The sequence below is a fragment of the Myotis daubentonii genome, chromosome 11, assembly GCF_963259705.1.
Source record: "Myotis daubentonii chromosome 11, mMyoDau2.1, whole genome shotgun sequence".
Classification (NCBI taxonomy): domain Eukaryota; kingdom Metazoa; phylum Chordata; class Mammalia; order Chiroptera; family Vespertilionidae; genus Myotis; species Myotis daubentonii.
This window is the reverse complement of record NC_081850.1, coordinates 51,725,787-51,749,887: the sequence shown is the minus strand read 5'-3', so window position 1 is coordinate 51,749,887 and position 24,101 is coordinate 51,725,787. Positions and strand designations below refer to the sequence as shown.

General features: G+C 41.1%; 1 protein-coding gene across 7 annotated transcripts in view; it reads left to right on the top strand.

The window, feature by feature from the left end:
• UBAP2 (ubiquitin associated protein 2) overlaps nt 1–24,101 on the top strand; it is a 105,011-nt gene that overhangs the window by 5,248 nt on the left and 75,662 nt on the right. For all 7 annotated transcript variants that reach the window (XR_009447649.1, XM_059657139.1, XM_059657137.1 and 4 more), the window contains exon 2: nt 21,284–21,423. Coding sequence is in view for 6 of the 7 variants with exons in the window: in XM_059657139.1 (XP_059513122.1) it covers nt 21,325–21,423 (99 nt within the window). In the remaining variant the exon portion in view is untranslated. The remainder of the gene's footprint in view (nt 1–21,283; nt 21,424–24,101) is intronic.

Below are 24,101 nucleotides of genomic sequence, written 5' to 3'. Positions count from 1 at the left end.
ACTACACATGTTATCTTTTAAGGCTAAGTAAATTAAAAGTAAAGTGTGAACATCTTCATATTTATACCCAAACTAGAGGCCTGGTGCATGAAAATTCATGCACTGGAGGGGGTATCCCTCAGCTCGGCCTGCCCCCTCTCACAGTCCGGGAGCCCTCAAAGGCAGGAGACGACGCCCCATCACACCTCTGCTGCTGCCACTGCTGGCAGTGCAAGCCTCAGCTGGCCCTGGTTACCTGAGCCTCAGGCAGCCCTGGGCAGCTGGGCAGCCGCCATCCGAGGATTGCCTGCACCTTAGGCGTTTGCTGGGCAGCCACCATCTGAGGCTTGCCTGTGCGTCAGGCCGGCTCTGGGGGCTGAGGTGCCACCATCTTTGAGGGTGGGGCAGTCAATTAGCATATCCCCTTCTTATTGGCTGTGGGAGCCACATCTTTGCAACAGGTGAGGGTCAATTAGCATATTCCCTCTTTATTAGATAAGATGTTTCCTTTGTAAGCATCTGTTTACAATAAAGAGCTTCTCTTACAAATAAGCACATAACATCACACTTAGGAAAATGAATAATTATTTAATAATATGTAATGTATAATACCTATAATTACATTTGGCATAAGTTTACATTCAGATTTTCCCAGATGTTTACAAAATGACCTTTTTTAGTCTCCCTGTCCAATCAGGGTTTCTGATTCACTCTATGCCAGGGGTGGGCAAACTTTTTGACTCGAGGGCCACAATGGGTTCTTAAACTGGACCGGAGGGCCGGAACAAAAGCATGGATGGTTTGTGTGAACTAATATAAATTCAAAGTAAGCATCATTACATAAAAGGGTATGGTCTTTTTTTTTTTTAGTTTTATTCATTTCAAATGGGCTGGATCTGGCCCGTGGGCCATAGTTTGCCCACAGCTGCTCTATGCATTGTCACTGAAGTGCAGAACTGAGTGATAATCCGTGTCTTAAATAATTACTTTTTCAGATGTAATTGCCAGTTAGACGATCTGATAAGTAATACATAACTACTGTTACTTTTTGCCATTAGTGGGTATATTGTAATTTATTGTAGGATGAGTGTAACTTTCTTGGGCTGTTGGAAAGACTAAAAATATTCTATGTATCCAGTTAACTGCTGTGCACACCCCTTTTATCAGTTTTTTTAAAAAAATATATTTTATTGATTTTTTACAGAGAGGAAGGGAGAGAGACAGAGAGTCAGAAACATCGATGAGCGAGAAACATCGATCAGCTGCCTCCTGCACATCTCCCACTGGGAGATGTGCCCGCAACCCAGGTACATGCCCTTGACCGGAATCGAACCTGGGACCCTTCAGTCCGCAGGCCGACGCTCTATCCACTGAGCCAAACCGGTTTCGGCCCCTTTTATCAGTTTTGAAACACTGGTTAACGATCATTTTGATGTGTGAGAATGTGGATAGAGTGTTGGTCTGTGAACTGAAGGGTCCCAGTTTATTCTGGTTGGGGGCGCATGCCTGGGTTGTGGGCTCAATCCCCGGTGGTGGGCTTGCAGGAGGCAGCCGATCGATGATTCTCTCTCATCATTGATGTTTCAGTCTCCCTCTTCCTGCCTCTCTGAAATCAATAAAAATATATTTTTAATAAACTTTAAATAGCATAGTCTCATGGCATTTTATTTTTATAAAATGCTTAGAATGTAGGTTAATTCAGATTAGGTCTGAGTGATAGTTTTCTTTTTGTTAATACATGCTGTACAGGTGTTCACTTGAACAAAGATTCATTGTTGAAACTTGTTAGCACCTGTTAGATGTTACAAATACAGATGAATAATGTAATCAATAATGAAAAAAATCAATGGAATAAAATATCCTAGGGTAAGGATTTAAATTACACAACATACTTTGAATATGCTGGGTTTTTTGTTGTTGTTGTTGTTGAGCTGTATTTTGCCGTAGCCGGTGAAGAGCCCTGGGTTCAGTGCCCGGTCATGCCCGGGTTGCAGTCTTGATCCCCAGTAGGGGGCATGCAGGAGGCAGCCAATCAATGATTCTCATCATTGATGTTTCTATCTCTCCCTCCCTCTCCCTTCCTCTCTGAAATCAATAAAAAAAAATTTATATATGTATATATATATAGATATATATCTATATATATCTCTATATATATATATTTAAAAAGAGCTGTATTTTATTAAGGCATTTATGATTTGTTGATGGATTTTAGCAGTATTCTAGAAGATTAACAGTCCCACTTTGGCATCATTTTCACAATTTACATAGTTCAGACAGGTAAATAAGGGCATGAAGTTTCAGTGAACCAGAGAGGAGGCAATTATTGATACAGTATTTAATAAAGATACCTTGTAACTGCTGCGTTATATATGTGACATAGTCACATATCAAAACTTGTACTGGACAAGGGTTACCAAACTTCTAAAAGATGAGGAGGAGGTAGCTTTGGTACAATGACCCTTAATTCAGAATGTAAAGGAAGACAGATCTAATGCCTTAAATGCTTTATGACTTAAATGTATGTGGGAGGAAATGGTAACATTGAAAGAATGGCTTAAAGGTTTTGAGCTCTGAAGCACTTGAATATATTGGTCACTTGGAAAATTTTGGAGGTTTTCAAATGAAGTGATTTTGGATGAATTTCATTATTGGTGTAGGTATCTAGTAGGCAGATGTGGGCTGAGTTTCTGGAGAAAGACAAGGTTTTTAGCTTTTCCTTTGAAGTTTGATGATACCAATAGTAACCTTTATGTCGGAAGGAAGAAACGTGATCAAGAAGTTAACAGTTTTGTTTCAGGAGTAAAAGGATGTGCTGCTGCTGGGGATCTGAGCCCAGAAAACCAGGATGGTGTAGTGTCTGAAAAGCCAAGTGAAGAAAGTGTCTTGAAAGCCAGAGACAGATGAGAGAATGAGAACAAAAGACGGATGTAGGAGATTTGCCGTTCTCCCAAATTAGGAGGAGGTCAGTGGTGACTTGGGGAAATAACATTTTTTTCCTACAGTTGGAGTGATAGGGTGATGGAAATCAGACTGAAAGTTAAGTGGATATTTAGTGAGGAAATGGAGGAGGAAGTAAGTATATTCTTGATCTTGGTTTTCTTTCCTTTTTTTTAAAAAAAAATATTTTTTTATTGATTTCAGAGAGGAAGGGAGAGAGAGAGAAATATCAATGATGAGAGAGGATCATTGATTGGTTGTGTCCTGCACACTCCCTACTGAGTTAAAATGACATGATTTGGATAATGTTTTTTGGCCTAGTATCAAGAATCTCTGATTGTGACTGGTTGTGATCAATATGACTTGAATAAAAGAAAGATTTGGCCAATTGAACTTGTGATGCCATGAATGGTGAGGTATTTGTCTATAGTTTGACACCTTCCTTCCCCTTTTTGACTGGGTCTTAGGAAGAGTAAAGAAGCAAAAGGAAGAATGATGACTTCTCCCTGCTTTATCCCCTTTTTTATGAAGACCTTGGGACAGAGCAACTAGTGAGAAGTTAATTTTGCCCTAATGGATGCAGAGCTGGAATGGGGGTGGGAGGCAGCGAATGGGAGTGAGGGTGGGAAGACAAAAGTTTATAAAAATATGTCTCAGTCTTTATCACAGACCAAGACTAATGTTGGCATTGAATTTATGCTGTTGTGATGACTGACTTTACTTGATTCCCTCAAAAGAGGGTATGTGGGGGACTAATGTAAGTGAACTTGGTTGGGAAAGAGACACATTAAACTAGGATTTAGGAATAGGATAGGGGAATTTGAGATGGGGACATTTTGTTGGCAATTTATTATCACTTTTTATTAATATCCATGAAGTAAGTCTTTTTTTTTTTTTTAATCCTCCCCTGAGGATATTTTTCCATTGGTTTTTAGAAAGAGTGGAAGAGAAAGGGAAAGACAGAGAGAAATATTGATGTGAGAGAAACACATCGATTGGTTGCCTCCTGCCTATGCCCCAACCAGGGCTGGGCTGGGGAGGAGCCTGCAATCGAGTTGCTTGCCCTTGACCAGAATCAAACCTGGACCCTTCAGTCCACAAGCTGATGCTCTATCCACTGAGCCAAACCGGGTAGGGCATAAGCTTTCTTCTTTATTTTCCTTTCTCTCCTTGCTTTTTCTTTGGTGCCTGATAAAGTGCATGCTAATATTGGTGGATGATTGTGGGTGGATAAGGTTATTTCAGTCACTCAAGCTAACATAGAAGTCATTCTGCCACCTGCTGAAAATAAAAAAAATGTTTGAGGGCTTACTCTGTGTAAGGCTTGGGATGGAACCCTCTTCCCTCAAAAAAGACAGTGATTAAGTACAATGCAGATGATATTTAAAATAAACGACAAGTAAAGAACTTGAAAGACTGCATTGTCCTTGAGTTCAGAAATTTGTTTTGGAAAGTAGCCATACTATGCTGCCCAGAAGTCATACAGACACATAAATGCTGCCACTTTTGAGAAAGAGACCATGGACAAGAAAGAAAACAGTGATGTGATAATTTATGTAGGAATGCAAGTTCCTAGGTGTATCTTGGAATTAGTATGATTCAGACTAATTTCCCAAATCCACCAATGGTTACAATAACTGATATAGAATCAGAAAAAGTTAAATCAGTTTTATCGTACTGTATTTGCCACAGAAGAGACGTGTGTATTGCATTTTAGAAAGCATATCAGTAAGGGTTGGAACAAAAAACATGTTGGCCCCAAAGAGTTTTCTTTTATATTCCCATAATGTTTGACTCCTCAGCTGAACTTGATAATTGAGGTGCTATAATGCCATCTTGCTTTTACATAATAGTTTATATTTTAATGTTCAGTGATAGAGCATGGTACAGCCATTTCTAGTGGATCACACTGATGCAAAAGAAATAGAAAACACTGAAAGAATATTTACTAAACTGTTAACAGTGTATTTTGGGGGGCGGTGGAACTATTTAGGTAGTGGTTTTATTTTCTTTCACTTCTCAGGTTTTTTTTGGAATTTTGTATAATGACTATTACATGGGTAAAATAATGAAGGTGAAATGCTTTTTGCAACTTTCTCATCTTTCAGTTTGAATTATACAGGATCAAAATGTTCATCTAAGGTTCTTTGAGGACAGTGATTTTCAAACCTTATTGCGAATCACGTATTGTTTAAACAGAAGTTCTGATTCAGTAAGTCTGGTGTGACCTTGAGAATTTTCATTTGTGACCAGTTCTCAGATGATACTGCTTTTACTGGTCAAGACACCACACTTTGAGAACTACTGTTCCAGAGTAGTGGTTTGATATTCCAACTGCACATTAGAAATAAAGACTATCTTAAAACATTTGAGATATAATTCATATACCATAAAATTTATCCTTTAAAAGTATTCAATTCAGTGAGTGTTAGTATATTCAAAAGTTGTGCAAGCATCACTACTCTAGAATATTTTCTTTATTTTATTTTTTTCATCTTCATTTATCCCCTCTGTGCCTTGTCCACCTCCATCCTCCCCCCACCCCGCCTGCAATCACCACACTGTTGTCCATGAGCAATACCCCCCTCCCCCCCCAAAAAAACACATACACAAAACAACCTATGCCCATTATCAATCACTGTCCATTCTCTCCTCCTAGTAGCCCCTAGCAGCCACTATGATGCTTGGGTGGTTTTTTCTGTTGGCTATTATGAGTAATGTTGTTATGAACATTCATCTGTACTTTTGTGGATGAACATGTTTTCATTTTTCTTGGGTATGTACCTAGGAGTGGAATTATTTGGTTATATAGTAACTCTATTTTAACTTTTTAGGAACTGCTTGGAGAACTTTTTTTAAAATTTGTGTTTTTATTGATATGACACAGAGAGAGAAACATCAATGAGATAGAAACATTGATTGACTGCCTGCTGCATGTCCCACTCTGGGGATCCAGCCTGCAACTGGGACATGTGCCCTGACCAGGATTTGAATCAGTGATCTCTTGGTTCATGGGATGATGCTCAACCAACTGAGCCACATTGGCCAGGGCTGGTTGGAGAACTTTAAGAACTATTGGTGGTGCCCTGGCTGGTTTTGCGCAGTGGTTAGAGTGTAGGCCCTCAGTTTGAAGGGTTTTAGTTCAGTTCCTGGTCAAGAGCACGTACCCCTGGTTGGGGCTTATGTGGGAGGCAACCAACCAATGTGTATCTCACATCAATGTTTCTCTCTGTCTCTCCCCCTCACTTTCACTTTCTCTAGAAAAATCAATGGAAAAAATATCCTCTGGTGAGGACTAACAAAAAACAAAACAAAAAACTATTGGTGTCTGGGTCCTATTCTGATTTTAATAGGACCTGGTTTCATTTATATTTGGACATGGATACAATGGTATAATTAGCTATTGCATATGCTGTCAACCAGGGTTGAGACTCTCATGTTTCAGGAAGTAGTGGTTTTTCTGGGCTTCTAACTTGTTTTTACTATTTTATTGGTTCCTTGGGTCCACTGTGCCACCAGTGATCAGAACATGGTAGGAGATAATAGCATAATTATTCAGTGCAGACATACCTTGTTTTATTGAGCTTCACAGGTATTGTGTTTTTTACAAAGGGAAGGCAAACCCTCCACTAGAAAAAGAAAAAGATTACTACTCACTTTATTATGGTAGTCTGAAGCTGAAACCACAATATCTCCAAGGTAAGCCTATAATTCCTTGTTGCCAGACCCTGTGAGGAACTTGGAAGTTTTCAGAAATGGAGAGTTAAAGCAAAAAGCAGACTATAGTTGTACCACTATATATATGGGTGGGTACAAATTCTGGGGGAGCAAGACTAGAGAATAATACATAGGAAGGTAAACAGAATTTGATAGAAGTAGAGAGAAAACAAAGAGACTGTTTAACAAGAATTATTACTGGATTTATGAGAAGTCAATGTTATATTGTAAGTGGGTAATTTATAGAAATTATTTTTTAATTTGGCTAGTCAGTTTTTAATTAAAACATTTCTTTAAATTTAAAAACAGACCCTTTCCTAGTCCTTGTCTATGAAGTAGTAACCCTCTAATAAAGGTGTCATCTTGGTATTATTTGGTGGGTACTTATATTAATGTTAGCTAAATAAAGTACAGTATTCTTATAACTTGATAGGTCTTGCATTGCTGGCTTGGTGGTGATAAACTCCCTTAGCCTTTTTTTGTCTGTGAAGCTTCTTATTTCCCCTTCAATTTTGAATGATAGCCTTGCTGGATAGAGTATTCTTGGATTCAATCCTTTGCTTTGCATCACTTTGTAAATTTCTGTCCATTCTTTTCTGGCCTGGTGTGTTTCTGTTGAGAAATCATTTGATAATCTGATGGGGGATCCTTTGTAGGTAACTCTTTGTTTCTGTCTTGCAGCCTTTAAGATTCTCTCTTTGTCTTGTACATTTGCCATCGTTATTATGACGTTTCTTGGTGTGGGTCTTTTGGAGTTCATCTTGTCTGGGACTCTCTGTACTTGTGTAACTTTTTTCTTCCCCATATCTGGGAAGTTTTCTAACATTATTTCCTCAAATAGATTTTCTAATCCTTGCTGCTCTTCTTGTCCTTCTTGCAGCCCTATTATGCGTATGTTACTTTGTTCCATGTTGTCCCGAAGCTCCCTTAGGCTCTCCTCCTGCTTTTTAATTTTTTTCTCCAGTTGCTGTTCAGATTGAGCTTGTTTCTCTGCCTTATCTTCTAATTCACTAATTCGGTCCTCTGCTTCTTCTAGCCTGCTGTTGAAACTTTCCATGGTGTTTTGATTGTAGCTATATCACTTTTCATTTCTTCCTGATTCTTGCATAGGTTGTTGATTTCCTCATCCATCCGGTGAATGAATTGTACAACCATTATTCTGAATTCTTTTTCTGTCATGTTGCATGCTTCAACTTCATTAATTTCCTTTCTTGGCGACTCCTCATTGTCTTTCCTCTGGGTGTTCTGTCGTCTCTTCATTCTGATTATCTCCCGGTGGTTCAAACGTCGAGTTGCGTGGGCCTGGGCCGTGTGCAGTGGGAGCCTGCCGCCACCCTAGTGTCACTGAAGAGCTCTGACACTAAGATGTGTGGTTGTTGTGGGTTGGTGGGAACCAGGCCCGCTCAGAGTCAGTGTTGTCAGCGCTCAATGTGGCCTCGCGTACGCGCCCTTAGAATCAGGGACCCTGCCTGCACCATGCTGAAACAGAGACCCCCCTGAAGCGTGTTGAAAACCAGAGCCCCCTAGCGTCAGCCAGGAGTCAGAGTCAGAGTTCCCCAAGAATCCAGTATCAGAGTCTCTGTTGCTTCGCGAGACCTTGCCTTGAGAATCAGGGTCCCTGTGTGCCCGTGCACCAGGAATTGGAGTCACTGGCTCTTAGTATGAGTGCACAGGGAATCAGGATCTCAGGCGCAGGTGATAAGAAACACAGTCAAGTCACTGGTGCTTGGTGCTGCCTCCTGCCCAGAGAATCGGGGTCCCTGGGCCTGTGCTACGCGGGACAAATTCCCAGTGTCGGGCGATTGCTCCCAGCCCAGGGCTCCGAAGCCGGCAGTGCGCGTAGGATCAGTTCCTGGGGTTCGCGCGTTTGCTCCCAGCCCAGGGCTCCTGGAGCAGGCAGTGGGAGCAGGACCAGATCCCGGTGTTCGCGGGATTGCTCCCAGCCCAGGACTCCTGAACCCGGCCCTACGCTGGACAGTTCCAAGGTGCTCGCTCACTTCCAGGCTAAAGTTCCTGGAGTGCTGAGGCCCTGGCAAGGGGTGGGTCTATCAGTTAGTTACTCTGGCACTGCCCGCAAGCCTGCGGGAAGGGGGGATGGGCTCTGTTACTCACGGATCTGCCGCGGGGGTTTCTGTACTTTTGGTGTCCGCAGGTCTGTAGCTGTGGTCTTGATAGGTCTTGTGAAATGCTATCTAGCTTAGGCCCCCCTTTTTATTTAATTAATTAATTTATTTTTATTGATTTCAGAGAGGAAGGGAGAGAGATAGAGAGATAGAAACATCAGTGATGAGAGAGAATCATTGATTGGCTGCCTCCTGCATATCCACTATTGGAGGGGATCGAGCCTGCAACCCGGGCATGTGCCCTTGGCCAGAATTGAACCTGGGACCCTTTAGTCTGCAGGCTGATGCTCTATCCCCTGAGCCAAACCGGTTGGGGCTATTTTATTTTTTTGATAGAGAGAAAGTACTTCAGAAAAAGGGGTAAGACTGGTCATGAATAATGAGAGACTTTTCAAGGGATAAAAGGTCAAAGAATCATATGGTAGCTTCTGAGCTAGGGTTTTTGGATAAAGACTGGGTTTAGAGCCAAGAAATTAGCAAAGTTGGAGCGGACAGATGTCTGGAAGCCACCATAGGCAATTAAATTTCCTTCCTGACTTTAGTTAACTTGAAATAAATGTGGACATACCAAATAATTTTTGATATTTGTAATGTTTAGGAGTTCTCCAGTACTCATCTTTTTAATGGGCAGATTATATACACAGAATAGCAGATGACATTGTGGTTTCCTTGTCAGCCAATCCTGGGCATAGGGGAATTCAACCTTGTCCACCAGCTGCTTGAGTCCTGACACTGCTCTCAGCAGCTGTGGAGAATAAAAGTATCAGCTTGGTCAGCTCCTGGCATGCAGGGCACAAGCAGTTGAGCTGCATGGAATTGGATCCCACACTAGATAAAGTTCCTTGACGCTCTAGCTGCCTAACTCTCTCCAGGTTGGGGAGATAGACTTCCTCTTGCTGGCTGCTTTGGGCCTCCAGAATCACTTGAGGTTCTTAATCTAAACTAACCCTGTTCTCTGCAGGAATGAATAAGTGAATTTCCTCTGCAGAAAAAGGATGAGAATACTGAGTATTTTTTGTTATCTTTTCTTAGAAAAATATTTTTCAGTTACAGTTGATATACAGTATTATTAGTTTCAGGTGTACAACTTACAGGTATTTTAAAAATGTATTTTTTTATTGACTTCAGAGAGGAAAGGAGAGGAAGAGAGGGATAGAAACATCAGTGATGAGAATCATTGATCGGCTATCTCCTGCACTCCCCCTGCTGGGGATTGAGCTCGCACCCGGCCATGTGCCTGATCAGGAATCAAACTGTGACCTCCTGGTTCATAGGTCGATGCTCATCCACTGAGCCACACAGGCCGGGGCTATGGGTATTTTCTTAGAAAAGCAAGAACACAGATTGGAAGTTAAATAAAAATAATAAAACAACTGGTAACAAAAACATGACAATATAGAACCAAAGGGAGCATCTATGGGTATCTGAAAGGCTGGGATGCCAGGTGAGATTCTGACTCAGAGACAGATCTTTCACATCAGATATGATCTATGCAGTGATGCTAACAGCAGTTAGGTGGTCTTAAAGAAGAGGAAGCTGAATTGGAGTCTTATTATACATCTGTAATTGAACAATTAGCCTTGTAGCCTGGCATAGTGGGTTATGAGCACAGAGTGGAGCCAGATGGCTGGGTGTAAGTCTTGGCTTTACCAACTAATAGCTGTGAATCTCTGTATGTCTTAGTTTTCTGTTTGTAAAGTGGTAATAATATTAGTACGTATTTCAGAGTATTGTTGGGAATGTTAATGACTTAATACTATATATACTAATAAAGCACTTTATTGGTATCTGGCACATAGTAAACAGTATGTGTTTGCTGTTACTATTACTGAACTGGATTTAGGCTTTTGGGAATGAGTGAATAAGTCCTTTTTATAGATGAAGGACCACCTACCTGTTCTTGCCAGATAGTACCAGCACTATTGGCTTTAGTACTGCGTGAACAGCATCTCTGAGCATTCTTTTTAAAATTGGTTTGAAAGAGACAGACAGATGTTGATTTGTTGTTCTACTTGTTTATACATTCATTTGTTTATGTGCCCTGACCAGGGATTGAACCCACAACCTTGGCATACCTGGACACCAGTTGTGCTACCTGGCCAGGGCCTCTCTCTGATCATTCTTGGTGGAGACTTGCTTCTTGAACATAAATTATATATTCTGCTTTTAGTGATTGAGTCTATAGCTGAAAAACTATCCTGTATAATAAAAGCCTAATATGCTAAGTGTCCGGTCATCTGGGATTCGTTCAGCCAATCAAAGTGTAATATGCTAATGATATCCTAAGGCTGCTCAACCGCTCACTATGGCATGCACTGTCCGCCAGGGGGCAGACTCTCCAACTGGTAGGTTAGCTTGCTGCTGGGGTCCGGCCAATCGGGACTGGGACTGAGCGAGATGGGCTGAACACACCCTGGAGACCTCCCGCGGTCCTTCCCCGGCCCCGATCGTGCACCAGTGGGGTCCCTTGGCCTGGTCTGTGCCCTCTTGCAATCTGGGATCCCTTGGGGGATGTCGGAGAGCTGGTTTTGGCCCGATCCCGTAGGCCAGGCTGAGGGACCCCACTGGTGCATGAATTTGTGCACTGGACCTCTAGTTTCATATAATCTGGATTGATGATACCCTGTTTGAAAAAAGACATTCATTTTGCTTTTTCTGGAGTATAAATTTATTTGCTGCAGTAGATGAGATACTCGGCTCCATTGTGTGAACCTTCTGGTTTTAGAGGTACCTTCCAATGCTGACACTTAGTGACATGTGACACTCCTATTTTTAAAAAAAATATATTTTATTGATTTTTTACAGAGAAAGGAAGGGAGAAAGATAGTTAGAAATATCGATGAGAGAGAAACATCAATAAGCTGCCTCCTGCACATCTCCTACTGGGGATGTGCCTGCAACCAAGGTACATGCCCTTGACCGGAATCGCACCTGGGACCCTTCAGTCCACAGGCTGATGCTCTGTCCACTGAGCCAAACCGGTCAGGGCGACACGTGACACTCTTAAAAAGTTCTGTGTTGCTTTCACCAAAATCTTCACAGTTTCTCAGCATGTTATCAAGAAGTGTTCTATAGCTTTTCAGAATGATCAAATGTGCCCTTATGTTTTTTGGGAAGGAGGTATATGATCTTACATGGTTTTTAGAAAAAGTTTTATTTAACCATGGTTTTCTGTGTCTTAAAGTTAGAGTCAACTATGAATTAATAGAAGTTTAGGTGGATGTTAAAACAACCATTTTCAGTTCATTCTAAACTCTAGAACAGGGGTGGGCAAACTTTTTGACTCGAGGGCCACAATGGATTCTTAAACTGGACCGGAGGGCCGGAACAAAAGCATGGATGGAGTGTTTGTGTGAACCAATATAAATTCAAAGTAAACATCATTACATAAAAGGGTACGGTCTTTTTTTTTTTTTTTTTTTAGTTTTATTAATTTCAAACAGGCCGGATCCGGCCCGTGGGCCGTAGTTTGCCCACGGCTGCTCTAGAATCACTTGAAAACTCAGCTGTTTTATTGCAACTAATTTAGGCCATTATTACACTTTAAGTAACCTAGGAAGCTTTATATAGTTTTTGCTGATGTTGTTTTTAAGGAGGTTAAAGATGAGAGCATTGGAAATCTGGCTCCCCTGGCATTTTGTCAGTTTGGCTCAAATAAACGTATGAAAATTTAAAAAAAGAGGTTAAAGATGTGTATAGTAGCAGTTCTTACCTGTGTTAAAATCTGTCACATCTTTTTAAGTTAATTTGAATGAGGTAAGATGAATATGGGTTTTAAAATTGGGTTGGGTAGGTTGAAATAACCTGGTGCTTTCTTTAGCTCCAGAACCTGTGATATGTATGTTTGAGATTCTACTGAATTATTTTTAGAATCTCTTGCTCTTGTCTATTTCTATTCTAAGAATTCTGCTGGAACCTGTTCCAGGGTAGTAGAACTCTTGGGAATGGAGAGTGATGGAAAACAAGTGGAAACTGAATTCCTATGGTTTGGCAACTGGGTGCTTATTGTAGAAGCCTTACTTTTTACTATATATACTTCTTTTTCCAGAAAAGAAGTCATGGAGTTTTCCCATATGACAGTATGTTAGTTAAAGGTACTGATTTTTATAGTTTAGTTTCCATATTTATTTTCACAGTTCATTGGTGGCAACAGTTTTTCAGGGTGTTGATAATTTTGGTAACTGTATGCTCTTACCTTGATTTATGAATTCACTATCTCTAGAAGTTTTATATAAAGTTAATATATAGCCCTAGCCAGTTTGGCTCAGGGGATAGATAGAGTGTTAACCTGCGGACTAAAGGGTCCCAGGTTCAATTCCAGTCAAGGGCACATGTCCAGGTTGTGGGCTCAATCCCCAGTAGGGGGCATGCAGGAGGCAGCCAATCAATGATTCATCGGTATTTCTATCTCTCCCTTCCTCTCTGAAAAAAATCAATAAAAGTATATTGAAAAAAATAAAATAGGATTAATATATGAAAATTTGAAGTACCCCCCCTGCCGGCCTCCCCCCTGCCCCATGCTTGCACTGTAAAGTCGCAGTTTTATCTCTGGAAGTTTTTTGCTAAATATCTTAAGCATTAAGTCTTTTTTATGAACAGGAATCAAGCTATTCTGACATTTCAGTGTTAGTGTGGAGAACCATGTTGACAGAAAATAAGCTGGCCTGAATTTGTTTAGCAAGCATCCTTTAGAAGTATATTCTGGGGTCATCATTATTTAAGGTTTGTTTTTTATTTTTTTTTTAAGGATTGCACTCTCAATATTCATGCCAATGGCCTTTTGTAGTAACAATTTATGAATGTATAGCCCAGAACAATAAACCTTAATTAAAAGAGAAAAATGATTATTTCCCCAAAATAATAATTACATTTAAACTATGCAATGTACTTTTCACGTTTCACAAGGCAATTATCCTGGTTCAGCCATGGAACAGGGGCCATTACTTACAGTCTAATGACCTATTCATTATCAAATGTGGATTGATGATTAGACTGGAAATATAAATTCTTAATATTTATATTGAGGCAGCGAATTAGCAAAATTTTAGTATCTTGAAACAAAAAAGAGTTTACGGTTTTTCTGATTGCCAAGTGAGGATTCTGGCACATTATAGAAAAATATTTGGTTGGAATAGCAAGGCTACTCAGACTAAAAGTTTTTTGTAAATCAGAAAACTCTTATTTTACTTCGGGGTTGGGCATACAATGCAATATACAGATGATGTATCATAGAATTGTATACTTGAAGTATATAATTTTATTAACCAATGTCACCCCAGTAAATTAAATTTTAAAAAAACATGAAATCTTGGCATCCATTCAACTTAGCTTAAGTTTATTTTTGTACATGCAGATTTTCATCACCAGATGGCACTCCTGTAAGAAGAAATTCTCATTTTGTTACATTTAATGTGTTTAGTTTATTTTCATAAATAGGCACCAAGTAATAAACAATTCAAAAGATAAATGAGAAAAGGGTCATAGAATTCAATTAAAAAAAAAGAACTGTTTGGAAATCTGTAAGTACAGTCATGCGCCATCTGAGAAATGTTTTAGGCAATTTCATCATTGAGCTAACATCATAGAATGCACTTACACAAACCTAGATAGTATAGCCTAGGCTGCAAGCCTGTACAACATGTTACTGTATTGACTACTATAGGCAGTTGTAACACATTGTTAAGTATTTGCCTATCTAAACACATCAGAAGTACAGTAAAAGTATTGAATAGAAGATTTAAAAAATGTTACAGCTGTATAAGGCACTTACCAGTCATGAAGCTTGCAGGACTGGAAGTTGCTCTTGGTGAGTCAGTGGGTGAATGGTGAGTGAATGTGAAGGCTTAGGACATTACTGTGCACTACTGTAGACTTTATAAATACTGTACTGTAGGCTACACTAAATTTATAAAGCGACATGAGATTAAACCAAGCATAAGAGAGGATGATGCAAACAAGAGACATGAGATGCATGATGCTGCTGCTAGTGTTTGATAGCAAACTTGAAAAATTTTCAATTATAGTTGACATATTGAATTGAATAATTAATTGAATAATATAAATATTATTTTGTATAATTTCAGGTGTACAGCATAATGGTACATTTATATAATTTATGACATGATTCCCCCACATTGGTACCCACCTGGAACCATACATAGTTATTATAATATTATTGACTATATTCCCTGTGCTGTACTTTATATTTCTGTGTCTTTTTTGTAACTACCAATTTGTATTTTTTAATTCTTCCCCCCTTTTCATCCAGCTTTCTAGTCTCTCTTTCCTCTGGCAGCCATCAGTTTTTTCTCTGTATCGATAAGTCTGTTTTGTTTGCTCTTTATTTTCTTTTTTAAGAACCCACATATAAATGAAATCACATAGTACTTGTCTTTCTCTGTCTGACTTTATTTTACTTAGCAAACTTTTTTAATAAGTAGAAAGAGTGCACCACCACAAATATGTTGCACTGTGATGTCACGACAGCTTTGATGTCACTAGGTGATAAAAATTTTTCAGTTCCATTACAATCTTACTAGAGGCCCTGTGCACGGATTTGCGCACAAGTGGGGTCTGGCCGGCCCGCCTCAGTGGGGGCCCATGGTTGTATATGTAGTCCATTGTTGACTAAAACATTGTTATGGGTTACATGGCTATAAACTAAAAATGATTTAAAAAATTCTTTATATGTTTTTATTGATTTCAGAGAGGAAGGGAAAGGGAGAGAGATAGAAACATAAGTGATGAGAGAGAATCATTGATCGGCTGCCTCCTGCTGGGGATTGAGCCCACAACCCGGGCATGTGCCCTGACTGGGAATTGAACTGTGACCCCCTGATTCATAGGTCCATGCTCAACCACTGAGCCAGACTGCGTGGCTAAAAATGATTTTTTAAAAGGTTTTATCCTAGGAACACCACTTACCCAGGCAGATTTTTATTGGATGTTTAACTTTAGATACTTGGGATAGAATTATAGAGCATTAGTGTTCAAGGTGAGTTTAGAAATAATAAAGTAATTTCTTTACTTCAGAAATACTGTGTTTTTACATTTGTATAATGCTTCACAGTTTAAAAAATGTGTTCAGTTATGTATGTTTATTCATAATTGAGAGCACTAAACTCAGAGAAAGTTCTAAAAATAATGGCAAAACAATGAACTTCCATTTAATACAACCAAAATAAAGAACTCAAAACAACAAAATCTCAAAATTGTTAAACCCAAAACAGATTCAAATATAGTAAAAAAATTTAAACCATGTTGGGTATGTGAGATAATTCTGGTTAATTGGTTATTTGCTATTATCCTATCTAATAATAGAGAAACATGGTAACCGTAACTTCACTATCCTTCCTATTGGCTAATCAGCGAGATATGCAAATTAACTGCCAACCAAGATGGTGGCCAGCAGCTAGGCAGCTGAAGCGAACAGGAGGCTTGCTTGCTCCAGTGCTGGAGGAAGCCAACGTTCCCCCTCTGCCGCTGCCGGCCTTTGAGCTGCATACTAAGAAACAATGTTGCAAATATAGAAGCTAAACAATCCCCGTGCTTTCAGCCAGCCGGACAAGCTGGAGTTGCAACAGTGTTCAATTATAGAAGGTAAATAAATCCCAGAGACCTGCTTTCAGAAGCTGAGGTCTCAGAGCTGGAGCCGAGCCTCAGAGCTAAAGCTGGCTCTCAGCTCCAGTGACAGCCATAGAAGGTAAATAAATCCCAGAATAAAAAAGAAAAAAAGGAGAGGTTGGGAGCTTCAGTCACCCACCAGTCTGAAAACGGCCCTCAGCCCCTCACCCAGACTGGCCAGGCACCCCAGTGGGGACCCCCACCCTGAAGGGGGTGCGACCAGCTGCAAACAGCCATCATCCCCTCATCCAGGCTGGCTTGGCACCCAAGCAGGACCCCCACCCTGATCCAGGACACCCTTCAGGGCAAACCAGCCAGCCCCACCTGTGCACCAGGCCTCTATCCTATATAGTAAAAGGGTAATATGCAAACTGACCCTAATAGCAGAAGGACTGGGAATGGCTGGTCACTATGACACACACTGACCACCAGTGGGCAGATGCTCAATGCAGGAGCTGCCCCTTGGTGGTCAGGGCGCTCTCACATGGGAGGAGCTCTGTTGAGCCACAAGCCAGGCTGATGGCTGCCAGTACAGCAGTGGTGGTGGAAGCCTCTCCTGCCTCCTCAGCAGCGCTAAGGATGTCCGACTGCAGCTTAGGTCTGCTCCCCGCTGGCAAGTGGACATCCCCCTAGGGCTGCCAGGCTGCCAGAGGGATGTCTGATTGCCAGTTTAGGCCCAATCCCCCGAGGAGCGGGCCTAAGCCAGCCGGTGGTCATCCCCTGAGGGGTCCCAGACTGTGAGAGGGCACAGGCCGGGCTGAGGGACCGTCCCCCCCCCCCCAGTGCACAAATTTTTGTGCACTGGGCCTCTAGTTGTGTATATAAAAGGCAGTGCAATAATATACCTGTTGCCTTTATCTAGCATTCCATTTAATAGAGGACCTATTGAAAGACAGGTAAGTAATACTAAGACAGCTAATGCAGAAAAAACTTGGCAAACCTTTTCTAGCTAAAATAGGTTTCAGGGACATAGTTTTTCTTGTGATGTTGAAATTGAAATGCTGAATTATGGTTAGGCTCCTTTATTTTAATTTAAGATCCTCAGGTCAAAAAGCTTATCTAAAAATTCTAGTATATCATTTCATTAACCTGGAATGTATTATGATTTGTAAATAGGGAAATACTGTTTCACATTTGAATGCTAACTTTGAGGTTTCCATAACTGATTGTTCTGGAAAACAGAATTCCACTTATTGTTCTTTGAAATTATTGGCTCTGCTATGATTTGGTCTTTCTTAGATCATTCTTTTTGTTTTGTACTTTTTTCCCCCTTATGTTTCTTCCTTTTTTTCATTCTTTTTTTCTTCTTTTGCTTTTATCTTTATATTGCCCCCTCCCACCCCTGCTAGTTGCTTTTCTTTTTTTTGGTGGTGGGGAGGTGTCATTCTTAATTTCTAAAAGTTACCAGCTTCCAGAGCATGTCATTTAAACACACTTACCAAATATCTCTTATATTAGCAGCTACTGAGTAATGAAGAGAACAAAAAATAAAATGAGTTTGGGTCTTAACTTATTATTATTAAGGTTAGGAACACAAGTTAAATATAGAAAAAGTAGAGAGTAAATCAACTAAAATATGAATTCCATGTAAGTGCTATAGAATTTAAAGGAAAGTTAATATATAAAAAGTAATTGGAAATACATATAATCATAGAAATCTCTGACCTGTTTTGGAATTTTTTTAAAAAATATATATTATTGATTTTTTTACAGAGAGGAAGGGAGAGAGAGTTAGAAACATCAATGAGAGAGAAACATCAATTAGCTGTCTCCTGCACACACCCTACTGGGGATGTGCCTGCAACCAAGGTACATGCCCTTGACCGGAATTGAACCTGGGACCCTTCAGTCTTCAGTCTGATGCTCTATCCATTGAGCCAAACCGGTTATGGCTGGAATATTTTTAAATGGACTTTAATAGAAACCTAAGGGCTTGTTGGGGTGATCTCCTATTTGAATAATTTGGTCTTATTTTATTTTTATTTTTTAAAATTTGGGGCTTTTTTTTAAACATGTGTTTATTGACTTCAGAGAGGAATGGCGAGGGAGAGAGATAGAAACATCAATGATGAGAGAATCATTGATCGGCTGCCTCCTGCATGCCCCCTACTGGGGATCAAGCCCGCAACCTGGGCATGTGCCCTGACTGGAATCGAACTGTGACCTTTTGGTTCATAGGTCGACGCTTAAGCACTGAGCAACACTGGCTGACCTGAATTATTTGCCTTTATACATCTGTTCTACAATGCCAAAAGATAAAATGGTCCTGAACTTGCCATTTTGATTTTGCATGTTTGAGTATTTTATCAGGTTATATTGTTCTTTTTTAAGGTAAAATTTTTCAAGTATACATTATTTTTAAAAATATATATATATTTTTATTTATTTCAGAGAGGAAGGGAGAGGGAGAGAGAAACATCAATGATGAGAGAGAATCATTGGTCAGCTGACTCCTGCATGCTCTCTACCGGGGATGAAGCCCACAACCTGGGCATGTGCCCTGACTGGAATCTCACTGTGACCTCCTGGTTCCTAGGTCAGTGCTCAACCACTGAGCCACGCCGACTGGGCATTAGTTGACTTCTTTTTATTTCTGAATAATATTCAGTTGTATGGTTGTGCTATAGATTATTCACTCTTTGAAGGATATTTTTCTTATTTCCACTTTTGGGGGACTGTGAATAAAGGTGCGATGAGTACTGTATTTAGATAGTTTTTGAGAAAAGTAGCCCATGGCTATCCCAAGTTACAAATTGAGTATTTAACTTTTTGCCTTATTTACCAGAGAACAGAAAAAATGGTATGTTGTAAATGGATTTTGGTAGCTAATTCATGGTGTCAATTGCCAGCAGCTGCTGCTTGGTTTGCTCTTTTGTTTTTGTTTAGTTTGTTCCAGGAGCTTCCCGAGTTTGAGATATTGCATATGTGAACTGAACTTTTTCTCTCATCACATTGGTTGGTATCTTTGCTGAGTGTAGAATTCTAGGTTGGAAATTAAACTATGGTGTTTGTTGCTGCTGCACTATGTTTTTAAAATTGTAAAATGTATATAATAATGAAATTATTAAACAATAATTGTCCATTTCCCCTACTCCCAGCCCCTGGTAACACCATTCAACTTTAACTATGAATTTGATTATTCCAGATAACTCATAAAAGTAGTCACACAGTATTTGTCCTTTTTTGAATGGTTTATTTCACTTAGCATAATGTTCTAAAGATTCATCCATGTTGTAACATGTGTCAGAATTTTCATACTTTAAGTTTGAATAATAAGAGTAAAGGTTACTCTGTCACTCACAGAGCAGGGCCCATCAGAGGAGTTGGGGTATCGCCCCCCGTCACACACAGAGCAGGGCGGATCAGGGGGTTGGGGCGCCGCCCTCTATCACCCACAGAGCAGGGCCGATCAGGGGGTTGGGGCGCCGCCACTGTCACACTCAGGGCAGGGCTGATGGGGAGGTTATGGCTCTACCCCGTCACACACAGAGCAGGGCCCGTGGGGGGGGGTTGGGGCGCCGCCCTCTATCACCCACAGAGCAGGGCCAATCAGGGGGTTGGGGCGCTGCACCCTGTCACACACAGAGCTGCAGGGCGATCAGGGGGTTTGGGCGCTGCCCCCTGTCATGCTGATCCCGGTGCCGGGAGGCCTCACGGCTCCGCTGATCCCGGTGCTGGGAGGCATATTACCCTTTTACTATATAGAATAGAGGCCTGGTGCACGGGTGGGGGCTGGCTGGTTTGCCCTGAAGGGTGTCCTGGATAAGGGTGGGAGTCCCCACTGGGGTGCCTGGCCAGTCTGGCTGAGGGGCTGAGGGCCGTTTTCAGACTGATGGGTGACTGAAGCTCCCAACCGCTCCTTTTTTTCCTTTTTTTAAAAATTTTTATTCTGGGCCAGCTTTAGCTCTGAGGCCTCGGCTGCTGAAAACAGGTTTCTGGCCTTTGTTTACCGTCTGTATTTGATACAATGTTGCGGTCTGGCTGGCTGAAGCCCTGCTGAGTAAAGCAGGTTTCTGGGTTTTTTTTAGCTTCTATATTTGTTACATAGTTGCTTAGAGTTGCAGCTGAGAGGCTGGCAAGTCAGGCGGGGAATGTTGGAGTCCTCCGTCACTGAAGCAAGCAAGCCTCATGTTCGTTTCAAGCTGCCTGGCTGCTGGCCGCCATCTTGGCTGACAGTTAATTTGCATATCTCCCTGATTAGCCAATGGGAAGGGTAGCGGTCGTACGCTAATTACCATCTTTCTCTTTTATTAGATAGGATATGCTTGATACTTAAGTAGGTCTCCAGTAAATATTTGTTGAATAAAGTAAAAATAGATGCACAATTGTTTTGTCTCCTTTGAAGATTTGTTGTTGTTGTTTTTAAGGATTTTTGTGAGTTTATTCAAGCCAAGTCATCGATAGTTGCTGGGAAGCAGAATCTCAATGTATTGGGATAATACTCTTGAGAATGGCAGTTTTTCACCTTGTTTTATACAAGATTTGTTGTTTATAAGAGCCTTTTGCATTAGGTATGTCTTGCTTCTGGATATCACATTTTGCATTGGATTATTGCCAAGTAAAATTTTGACTGGATGCAGTTTTTATCTGGTTCATATACCAACTGCAAATGGGAAGAGCAGATAAAACTATATGCAGTATAGTGGTAAAATAATTGCTGGATAAAATTCATGGTATTTGAGCTTTTTGTTTAGAATTGCTGTACTTGTAAACCTTAGACTTTAGTTTGCATTAGTAAAAGTGGCTTAAGAGCTGCCAGGAAAATCTAAAATCCGTGTTTTCTTGAGAATTTGTATTCGAGAGAATCTTTGACTTATATCATGTTTACTCCTTGCCTTGTATTTTATCCTTGCCATTTACTATGATTGCAAGTTTTGCTCACCATGCCTGCTTTCTTGCAGATTTTCTATTTTGTACCCACGTTATTTTGTATATACTGTATATGATGACTTCAGTGAGCAGTGACCGTTCCCGAGGTGCTCGGGAAAAAACACAAATTTCAGCAACACAGGCAACACAACTACAGAAACAAGTAGTACAGGTAAGTTTTTGTGGAAGTCTTGTGGAAATTAAGGGAGCACATGTGCTTTAATGTTCTTTGTAGGAAACCTCAGGATTTTAAATGTATTTATTTATTTATTTATTTATTTTAAAAATATATTTTATTCATTTCCCACAGAGAGGAAGGGAGAGAGATAGAGAGCTAGAAACATCCATGAGAGAGAAATATCTATCAGCTGCCTCCTGCACATCTCCCACCGGGGATGTGCCCGCAACCCACGCACATGCCCCTGACCGGAATCGAACCCGGGACCCTTCAGTCCGCAGGCCGACGTTCTATCCACTGAGCCAAACCGGTTTCGGCTAAATCTCATTTTTAAAAAGTAAATAGTATGACCTAGCTGGGTGACTCAGTTGATTTTAGAGAGGGAGGGAGGGAGAACGAGAGAGAAGAAGAAAGAGAGACAGAAACATTGATTGGTTGTCTCATATGTATCCTGACCAGGGATCAAACCTGCAACATGGGTAAGTGCCCTTAACTGGGGATTGAACCTGTGACCCTTTAGTGCATGGGACGACACTCCAACCAGCTGAACCACAGCAGCCAGGGCATGAATAGCCTCTTATCAAAGATGAAATACAAGTTATGAAAAATCATAGGTGCAACCCTGCTAATAATGAAAGAAATAAATTAAAGCAAATTTTATTTCTTTGTTTATCAAATAAGTAAGGATTAAGTGCTTGGTCTTTTCAAGGGGGGTCAAATGAAATGTGTTGGGAATGTAAACTATCTCTGTTTCCCACTCAAGTAAAGTCCTTGGGCTGATTTCCAGAGAATCAGATTCTCCAGACTAGAGAGAGGAGGGAGGGCTCCCTTCTTCCCAATGGTTGTCCCTAAAAGTTTTTCCATGGCCCTTTGGGGATGGCTCATTTTCTCTAATTAGAAGAAAAACTGCCAACTGAGTTGAGGGAAGGATTTCTAGGCCTGTAGATTACTAATTTTTCTTTTAATAAAACTATTGTGAGAATTTCTCAAAATAGTGTTATATATTAATAAAACTATGCATGTTCATTTATCCATTAATCCCACGCTGGGAAAATATCCTAAGGAAAAAACCTTAATCGGGAGGCTTTATTTTGTAAGATGTTTATTGCCCAATTCTAAATGTCTATAGAGGAATGCTGAGGTAACCTATCTAGCCGGTTGTAAGAGAGAAATTTATGAGCTCTCATGAATCAGAATAAACCTGAGTTTTTGGGCCCTGGGTCTGCCACATTACTAGTTAGTTGATTCACTTAAGTCTCTTTGAACCTCAATTGTTGTTTTTTTAATTTATTTTTTATTGTTGGCAGTATTACAGATGTCCCTCATTTCCCCCGCTTTGTCCCCCTCCACCCAGGCCTCAACCCACCCAGGCCTTAACCACACTATTGCCTCTGACCATGGATTATGCATATCCTATCTAATAAAGAGGTAATATGCAAATCGACCATCACTCCAACACACAAGATGGCCACCCCCATGTGGACACAAAATGGCCCGCAGGGGAGGGCAGTTGTGGGTGATCAGGCCAGCAGGGGAAGGCAGTTGGGGGGAACCAGGCCTGCAGGGGAGTTGGGGGACCAGGTCTGCAGGGGAGGGCAGTTGGGGGGGACCAGGCCTGCAGGGGAGGGCAGTTGGGGGCAACCAGGCCTGCAGGGGAGGGCTGTTGGGGGCAACCAGGCCTGCAGGGGAGGGCAGTTAGGGGCGACCAGGCCTGCAGGGGAGGGCAGTTAGGGGCAATTGGGCTGGCAGGGGAGGGCAGTTAGGGGCAACCAGGCCTGCAAGGGAGGACAGTTAGGAGTGGCCAGGCCTGCAGAGGAGGGCAGGTAGGGGTGACCAGGCCAGCAGGGGAGGGCAGTTAGGGGCAATCGGGCCAGCAGGGGAGCAGTTAGACGTCAATCAGGCTGGCAGGGGCGTGGTTAGGGAGTGATCAGGCTGGCAGGCAGAAGTGGTTAGGGGCAATCAGGCAGGAAGGCAGGCGAGTGGTTGGGAGTCAGCAGTCCTGGATTGTAAGAGGGATGTCCTACTGCCTAGTGGGATTGGGCCTAAATGGGCAGTCGGACATCCCTCAAGGGGTCCCAGATTGGAGAGAGTGCAGGCTGGACTGAGGGACACCCCGCCCGCCCCAGTGCACAAATTTTGTGCACTGGGCCTCTAGTATTCATATAAGTTCTTTGGTTGATTTCTTCTTATTATCCCCCACCCCCACCACCCCACATACCTCTTTCTTCTGAGATGTGTCAGTCTGTACCATGCATCCATGCCTCTGGACCTATTTTTTTTCTTTAGTTTATTTTGTTTAATAGATTCCACCTATAATGAGATCATGTGATATTTGTCTTTCTCTGACTGGCTTATTTCACTTAGCATGATAATCTCCAGATCCATCCATGCTGTTGCAAAGGGTAAGAGATGAACCTCAGATTTTTAAAATCATGCTTTTGAGAGTTAGAAAAAAAATTTCGAGTTGCATACATTATTCCTGAATATCTTTTTAGATCTCCAGATGTTAACATTTATCTTTTTCTCCCTCCTACAAAGGAGAAACTGCATGCTCCTTTTCCTCTAAACCTCTTGAGAATAAGTTGCAGATGTGGTGCTTCTTTACCTGTAAATACTTGAGTATGTATAGTACTTAAAAAACAAACATATAAGAACCATCTTTTGCATAATAA